The sequence below is a fragment of the Odontesthes bonariensis genome, chromosome 14 (assembly GCF_027942865.1).
Source record: "Odontesthes bonariensis isolate fOdoBon6 chromosome 14, fOdoBon6.hap1, whole genome shotgun sequence".
NCBI lineage: Eukaryota > Metazoa > Chordata > Actinopteri > Atheriniformes > Atherinopsidae > Odontesthes > Odontesthes bonariensis.
Window position 1 is genome coordinate 16861491 of NC_134519.1, and position 8472 is coordinate 16869962.

Consider the following 8472-nt stretch of genomic DNA (forward strand, 5'->3'; position numbering starts at 1 on the left):
CCTGGAGGGGCGTGATTGGGAGGAACGGCCTCCCGATCTGAATCAGAGTGGTGTTTTGTTATTGGACTTCTGTGCTCGTCACAGACTGTCCATAATGAACACCATGTTCAGGCATAAGGGTGTCCATATGTGCACTTGGCACCAGGACACCCTAGGCCTCAGCTCGGTGATTGACTTTGTGGTCGTATCGTCGGACTTGCGGCCGTATGTCCTGGACACTCGGGTGAAGAGAGGGGCGGAGCTGTCAACTGATCACCACCTGGTGGTGAGTTGGCTCCGCTGGTGGAGGAGGAAGCCGTTCAGACCTAGCAGGCCCAAACGTATTGTGAGGGTCTGTTGGGAACGGCTGGCGGAATCCCCTGTAAGGAGGAGTTTCAACTCCCACCTCCGGCAGAGCTTCAGCCATGTCCCGGGGGAGGTGGGGGACATTGAGCCCGAATGGGCCATGTTCCGTGTCTCCATTGTTGAGGCGGCCGACCGGAGCTGTGGCAGTAAGGTGGTCGTGCCTGTCGTGGCGGCAACCCCCGAACCCGCTGGTGGACCCCAGTGGTGAGGGAAGCCGTCAAGCTGAAGAAGGAGTCCTATTGGGCCTTTTTGGCCAGTGGGACTCTGGAAGCAGCTGATGGGTACCGACAGGCCAAGCGGAACGCGGCCTCGGCGGTTGCTGAGGCAAAAACTCGGGCTTGGGAGGAGTTCGGGGAGGCCATGGAGAACAACTTACGGACGGCCTCGAAGAGATTCTGGTCCACAGTCCGGCGGCTCAGGGGGGGGAGCGGTGCACCGTCAACACCGTGCATGGTGAGGGCGGGGCTCTGCTGACCTCAACTGGGGACATCGTGAGTCGGTGGGGGGAGTACTTCGAGGGCCTCCTCAATCCTACCGACACGCCTTCCTATGAGGAAGCAGAGTTGGGGAGCTTGGACGAGGGGGCCTCTCATTTCTGGGGCTGAGGTTGCCAAGGTGGTTAAAAAACTCCTCGGTGGCAAGGCCCCGGGGGTGGATGATGTCCGTCCTGAGTTCCTCAAGGCTCTGGATGTTGTAGGGCTGTCTTGGTTGACACGCCTCTGCAGCATCGCGTGGACATCGGGGGCAGTGCCTCTGGATTGGTAGATCGGGGTGGTGGTCCACCTGAGGGTGTGTTCCAACTATAAGGGGATCACACTCCTCAGCCTCCCTGGCAAGGTCTATTCGGGGGTACTGGAGAGGAGGATCAGCCGGATAGTTGAATCTCGGATTCAGGAGGTGCAGTGTGGTTTTCGTCCTGGCCGTGGAACAGTGGACCAGCTCTATACCCTCGGCAGGATCCTGGAGGGTGCATGGGAGTTCGCCCAACCGGTCTACATGTGTTTTGTGGACTTGGAGAAGGCGGTCGACCGTGTCCCTCGGGGACTCTTGTGGGGGGTCCTCCGGGAGTATGGAGTGCCGGACTCCTTGGTATGGGCTGTTCGGTCTCTGTATGACCGGTGTCAGAGTTTGGTCCGCATTGCCGGCAGTAAGTCGGACATGTTTCCTGTGAGGGTTGGACTCCGTCAGTGCTGCCCTTTGTCACCGATTCTGTTCCTAATTTTTATGGACAGAATTTCTAGGCGCAGCCAGGGCGTTGAGGGGGTCCGTTTTGGCGACCTCAGAATCGGATCTCTGCTTTTTGCGGACGATGGGGTTCTGTTGGCGTCGTCGGGCCGTGACCTTCAGCTCTCACTGGAGCGGTTCGCAGCCGAGTGTGAAGCGGCGGGATGAGAATCAGCACCTCCAAATCTGAGACCATGGTCCTCAGCCGGAAAAGGGTGGAATGCTCTCTCCGGGTCGGGAATGAGATCCTTCCCCAAGTGGAGGAGTTCAAGTATCTCGGGGTCTTGTTCACGAGTGAGGGACGAAGGGAGCAGGAGATTGACAGGCGGATCGGTGCGGCGTCTGCAGTGATGCGGGCTCTGCACCGGCCCGTCGTGGTGAAGAAGGAGCTGAGCCAGAAGGCGAAGCTCTCGATTTACCGGTCAATCTATGTTCCTCATCTATGGTCACGAGCTGTGGGTAGTGACCGAAAGAACGAGATTGCGAATACAAGCGGCCGAAATGAGTTTCCTCCGCAGGGTGTCTGGGCTCTCCTTTAGAGATAGGGTGAGAAGCTCGGTCATCCGGGAGGGGCTCGGAGTAGAACCGCTGCTCCTCCGCATCGAGAGGAGTCAGATGAGGTGGCTCGGGCATCTGGTGAGAATGCCTCCGGGCCCAGAACACCTCACCGGGAGGTGTTCCGGGCCCGTCCCACTGGGAGGAGGTCCCGGGGAAGACCCAGGACACGTTGGAGAGAGTCTCTCGGCTGGCCTGGGAACGCCTCGGGGTCCCCCCAGAAGAGCTGGAGGAAGTGGCCAGGGACAGGGACGTCTGGGTTTCTCTGCTTAGGCTGCTGTCCCCGCGACCCGATCCATGGACAACCGGCAGATAATGGATGGATGGATGGATGGTTATTCTAATTATTGATAATCTAAATCGATGACATTTTATATCAGCATCTTTATCTTTAAAAGTGACCCTTTGAGAGAGCCAAGAAGAGTTCTGCTCAGGAGCCACCGTGAGGACACTTCTATCATGAAACTAACAGGTGAATCACTCCAGCTGTCCGTTTGCACTAATGAGTTGCAACGCTCCTAAACTGGTGCTGTCCTGGGGGTCTGATGGAAAATTGGCTTCGCATTTACAGTGTAATTGCTAAATACATATCCTTGTAGCACTAAGAGGGGAGATGAATGGAAAAGGAAAGTGTTTGTGTGGTGTCATAAATGTCAGTAAACCAAAGGGGACATGTGAAAAAAAGAAAAAGTATAACCTTGTATTTATGGTGTATTTTCTCAATGATAGTTGTGTAACTCCTCTGACTTTACAGAGTAAATTCATCGTGAGAAATATTTCTCAGTTGATGCTAAACAAGAGAGGAGCAATTTGGAATTTTAGAGGAAAGGACTGAAAGATCATACTGTGAGTAATTTACTGGAGATAAATGTACGGTCACTTCACTTTGATGTTACCATATTCTAAATAAAGTTTTGTAAATATAAGGATCATTAAGAAAATAGAATAGAACAGTTTCTGCAGATGAGTTATAACTTGATCATTTGCTACTTAAACACATGTTGTGCAGCCACATAGTTCAAATCTGTTCCCAAATATGCAAAATAAGCATTACTTGGTGAATAATTCTTTAGGGTAGATACAATTAAGTAACTGATATAATGTTGAATGTAATATCTATATTTGTTCACAATGGTCTTCTGAATGTAAACAGTACACTTGCTTTTGAGGAGAACTACTTGGGAAAATAACTGTGGAAAATACAAAGAGCATTTATTGAGCCTCTCGCAAAATACTGAATGATGATAACATCATCGTCATCCCAGTTAACATAAGCAAACTTATTGTGTTTTCTTTATTTGCTACCGGGGATCTATTCAAGATGCATCACCTTCAGCCCCTGTTGACAGTTACCAGAGTTTGAGTTCCTTCTCTTTCAGAGATAATGATGTTTCACTCACCTTAAGGTAAGAGTATTGCCAAAAACCACTCTCTGGAACATACCTCTGCCTGGCATAGATGTGCTACAACATATGAATCCACTTTATTGAGAAAGCAGTCAGTAAACCACAGTAATGTATTTCAGGCTACGGCTACACGAAAACGAAACGAGGTTTTTTTTGAAAACGGGTTCGAAAATTCTTGCGACCACACGGAAACGCGCTGCTGTCCAGACGAAAACGATGAAACGAGGCAGTACACACGCCACTGTGTCACGCCACGCTGTGAGACAATAGAGAAGTGTTAAAATTGGCTCCCAGCGTCAACGTGTGACTGACGCAAAAACGTTTTAGCTGTAACAATGGAAACGAAACGAGGCCGTTTTCAAACTTTCCCACTCTGGAACCCGTTTTCAAAAACTATCGTTTTGGGGTAGTGGGAACGCCGGCTCCGTGTGGCCGCGACAGTGAAACGATAAGAAAAAGTATCGTTTACAGTGAAAAACGTTTCCGTGTAGCCGCAGCCTAAGACTACATTGCAAAACAAACAAACAAACAAACAGACAAATAAACAAAACAAAGATTGGGATAAAGCAGTTTTACCACTGTTGATTAGGCCAATAATGAACTATTACTTGATTGTTCATGTGTGGATTCATAAGTGGTGTAAATTTAACACTACCCCTTAGTTCAAAGTGAGCTTTTTAATGTATGGACTACAACACTTTTATTTTACAGGTTTGGCATTTTGCTCATATATGTATGAAGAAAATGTGGTTGAAGCTTTGAGTGTGCACTTAAAGAGTCAAAGACCACAAGCACAGCTGTCAGGATTTTCCATTCATTCTGCTAAAGAATGGCATGTTGCCTTCATCAGAGTTTACAGAATCGCTATATTTAGAACCCTGGAGAAACTGTTAAGCAACAGCTCTCTCTGTTGACTAAAGAGAGGAAGTACATAGTCTTTTAAGTAATAGATTGTTATATGGAATTATTTTTTCTCTGATCTTCAGGTAAACTATATTTTTACTGCATATTTTTCCTTATCATAAACTTGATAAACTGTTTATCCTTGCATTGGACTTTGGTGTTTTTCTTTACAGTTGAATGTCACAGATCAAATGAATAAAGGACAATATTATTTCTTCAGACTTTCTTTGTACATCTTTAAGATAGGTAATATGTTTGTAAAGGCAAACATTTGCTACTTACTTTTGCAACGCTGATGTAGTTTCTGTTTTTTCAAACCCATTTATTGCCATGGTGTCTTTAGGGAAAGCTGAAAAGTTTTTCACTGTTGAATTACTTCTTTGTTCTCTCCCCTTTTATTAGAACTCTCTTTGAATTTTTTTTTTCAAATAGAGCTAGCTGTGTTTCATGAGGGGAGTACACAATAAACAGCTACGGGTCATTGCTCCAAGAAAATGGGACACCATCAAAATTAATGCATTTATTTACCATGGTCTATAAACTGCACATCGGTACACAGCATCAGCATTTGGAGTCTTAGAAAAACAAGGTGAAATATCAATGAGTTATCTATCCATGACTCATGAAAATGAAAAATATACAAGATGGGAGTTACAGAAATATGAAGTTCTTCTCCGATCAAGAATTCACGATCTTGGTTTTACAGTACAGGGGAGACAAACTCATTACTCACTCTTATTGATTTCAACATGTTCTGTGATGTAGCACCAAAATGACAATGAGGCTGAAATGGACATGTACCCATTTTATGTTGCCATGATATACTTTACAAAAGCTTCATAGTTTATGCACCCATTAGCATCCTCCTGGTTTTGCATCAACTGTTCCACCTCATCCTCTTTCATCTTCTCGCCTGAAACCAAGAGAACAGTCAGCTTAGTAAGCATTGTCATGACTCCAGCTTCAGAAAAGCACCTTGGATTAAGACTTCTCAACTCACCCAGTGTTGCCAGAACGTGTCGGAGCTCAGCGCCCATGACTGTACCATTCCCTTCCTTGTCGAATACCCTCAGACCCTCTACAAAGTCTTCAAATGTTCCACGGTCCTTGGGCTTGCAAATATGTTGGAGAATGGGTAGGAACTGGTCAAAGTCAAGCATCTTGGTCTGCATATCTGTGGAAAGCAATGACATTGATGATTGAGAGCCAAAAAAGGAAAACAAAATAATAGTTGGATAGGTTTGCAGTCATGTTAAACACCCTTTAAAACTGTCTGTATTTATCAGACACTGTCTTTGAATCGCATCCAACACAGACCATTAACACCAATCTGACGCACATAGAGCTGAATAGCCCAGCTGGCCAAATAACTAACCTTCAGCTTTGGGCTTTCCAAGGACATACGTGATTTCTGCATTCGTAGGATTCTGGCCCAAAGCCCTAATTAGGTCACCACATTGGGCATATGTGATTTTCATCTCGCTCGTCGGTGTTCGGTCAAACAGCTGGAAGGCATCTTTGAAGTCTGTGAACATGAAGAATGGAGATTATTCTTTCTGATTTCTACTCATTTCTTGTCATCTGAAACCATGTGCAGGATCTTCGTGTAAGTGATCTAAAGATGCTGCATGTGTAGCATGTGTATGTATAATGGCATGCTTCAGATAAAAGCATCTTTTCCTGGCATGACAAAGTCAAACCCTGAATAATTCTACTCTACACTGACTGACATACACCTCAGACCTTTTTAAAGAGATTGACTTGGATGGATGTGATTATTTTAAAATAAAACCATATGTCTGATCTAGTGTATCACCAGCTGTTGCTCAACGTTTCTCACACTCTGATGGAGTGCATGATCACATAAACCATTTATTCCCTCTATAAATAACTAACAGTCCATGCAGCGCAAATGACAAATGTAACAGCCATCTAAGCCTCACCCTCAAGTTGATCCGGGGTGAATTCCAGCTGAGGAAACACAAAGCAAACAAAGCAATTAGAGGCTGATGATCACTGGGGTAAGCAGAGAAAAGGGAATTGATTAGAAATAAAAGAAAGAAAGAAAGAAAGAAAGAAAGAAAGAAAGAAAGAAAGAAAGAAAGAAAGAAAGGAGGAAAAAGAAAGAACAAACTCTTGAGAATAATGATCTTGCCTACATCATTTCATTTCAATAGATTGAGTTACGGGCATCATGGGATTCTGACTGTAGCGCATTGCTTATCACTGACCTTGGGTCTAACACCCCTTCTTACGGGATCAGCACTGTTCACTATTGTCAGCTTCATTTAAGCTTATTTTTAGATATGATACAGTGTGTGGCAAAGAGCCATTGGTAGAGTAAACTCCTCTAGGATGTAACAATTTATGATTAAATATTGCAATTGAATCTAGTTATTTTGCACAATCTCATAAAATAATTCAAATATACCATGATACGTCTTCTTTATTTCTATTATAGCAAGTGGCTAAAATCCTGCTGTGTGTCCCAAATTCTTCTTTGTGTGAGCAGATTTACATCAACAATGCAAACTATTACACGTGAGTATTAGAGACATAAACTTGTAGGAAGCAGTTGCCTGTAATAAAGTAGTCCAAGGATTTGAAAAAATTGTATTGTAGAGATTTAGAAGAGAACAACCTGAATGTTAAAACAGCTGTAAAACTCATCTGCTTTGTGTTTCAGTAATAGGTTATTCTACAGTAAGTCTAAGAATAAAGCCTTATTTCAAACACCCACAATATTTTTCAACTTTTTGTACTTTATGTATGTTTTGGACCTCAGTCGGATTGTGCCCTAAGTTTCTGTCTAAAGTCTGGATATCTATAAAACCCACACTCTCAACACAGCTTTGTGAAAACATTATAAAAACGTATCTAAGCATGTTTAAAGCTGGATAGAGATGGCTATAATTATCTATGTTTTTCTTCCTCCTGGTTTTTCCACCCCCTTTTACCCTCCGAAGAATGGTGCGGGTGGTCTGCTATTCACAGACATAATGAAAATCATATTTTGTGGCTTCAACCACTCTTCATTGTAACATGGCGGCTTGCTCAACCAGGAAAACATTCATCCACTGAGAAGGGGCCAAGTCAGCAGAAGACGAACATTCCATGATGTCTGATACACCAATTAGTTTGCTTCTAGGCCTCGCCCTAACACAGGCTTATAGCTTCTCTGACTGCAAAGCACATCTTGTTAAGTGTGTTTGCCGTTTAACAAATAATCTGTAAAACTGTGAAGTAAAAAGACTACGGATAAACCCAACCCTTTTAATGAGCCGTATAGTAGAGCTTGGCTTGCACTGTCAAATTTAGGTCACATGGGGTCTCTGATGTACTGCAAACATGAAATGATAAGCCTGAACAGTTTCCCTGAAATCACCAAAACAATTCAATCTAACTAATCTAACTGTAGGATTAATTTCGAGAGTTGTTCAATTAAAAATGAATAAAGTAATGTAAAACCTATAGTTTTATCTATTGTTTTACTTGATCTCTGCATCGGTAAATATGTAGGTGGATGATTTACCGTCACTGATGTTGGGTCAAACTCCGGAGTCTTGGGACGCTCTGGCTCTGGAGGTTTGGGGGCTGGTGCAGGTTTTGGCTCTTCTTTCTTCTTCGGGGCCATTGCAAGGGGCACTCAGGACTAACAAAGTAGAGCGATCTTGGACAGTGTGGGCAGAGATGGGCAATTAGAGCCCCTTTATCCATTCCAGAGGTGTCACCTCCACCCCCTTTTCATGTCCAGCTATGCTGCCAACAATAGGGAGAGGACTATAAAAGGACATGCCTTTGTGCATCTATTTAAGACAAAGGTTATTGTTGTGTGTGACTGTGTGTATGTGTGTACAATATGGGAATATGGATGATGGAAAACTACAATAGCTCAAATCCCAGGTCTAAAACCCTCTATTGAACAGGCTATTTTAATCAACACAAGTGAGACCTCCTGTAAACTCCCCAATCTTCGACCGTTGACCTTGTTCGGTGAAGTGTGGCATTTATTAGTGAGGAGGGGATGAAGAAAATGATG

The 8472-nt window shown here is 44.5% G+C and overlaps 1 protein-coding gene across 1 annotated transcript; it reads right to left on the reverse strand.

The window, feature by feature from the left end:
• Positions 1 to 4938: 4938 nt before the first annotated feature.
• LOC142398928 (myosin light chain 3, skeletal muscle isoform-like) lies at positions 4939 to 8128 on the reverse strand. The gene is made up of 5 exons (XM_075483178.1): positions 7966 to 8128; positions 6377 to 6404; positions 5809 to 5958; positions 5434 to 5607; positions 4939 to 5346 (listed from the first exon to the last, which is right to left on the reverse strand). Exons 1-5 carry the CDS (start codon positions 8065 to 8067, stop codon positions 5240 to 5242), a joined length of 561 nt encoding a protein of 186 aa, XP_075339293.1. The 5' UTR covers positions 8068 to 8128; the 3' UTR covers positions 4939 to 5239.
• Between the last annotated feature and the right edge of the window lie 344 nt (positions 8129 to 8472).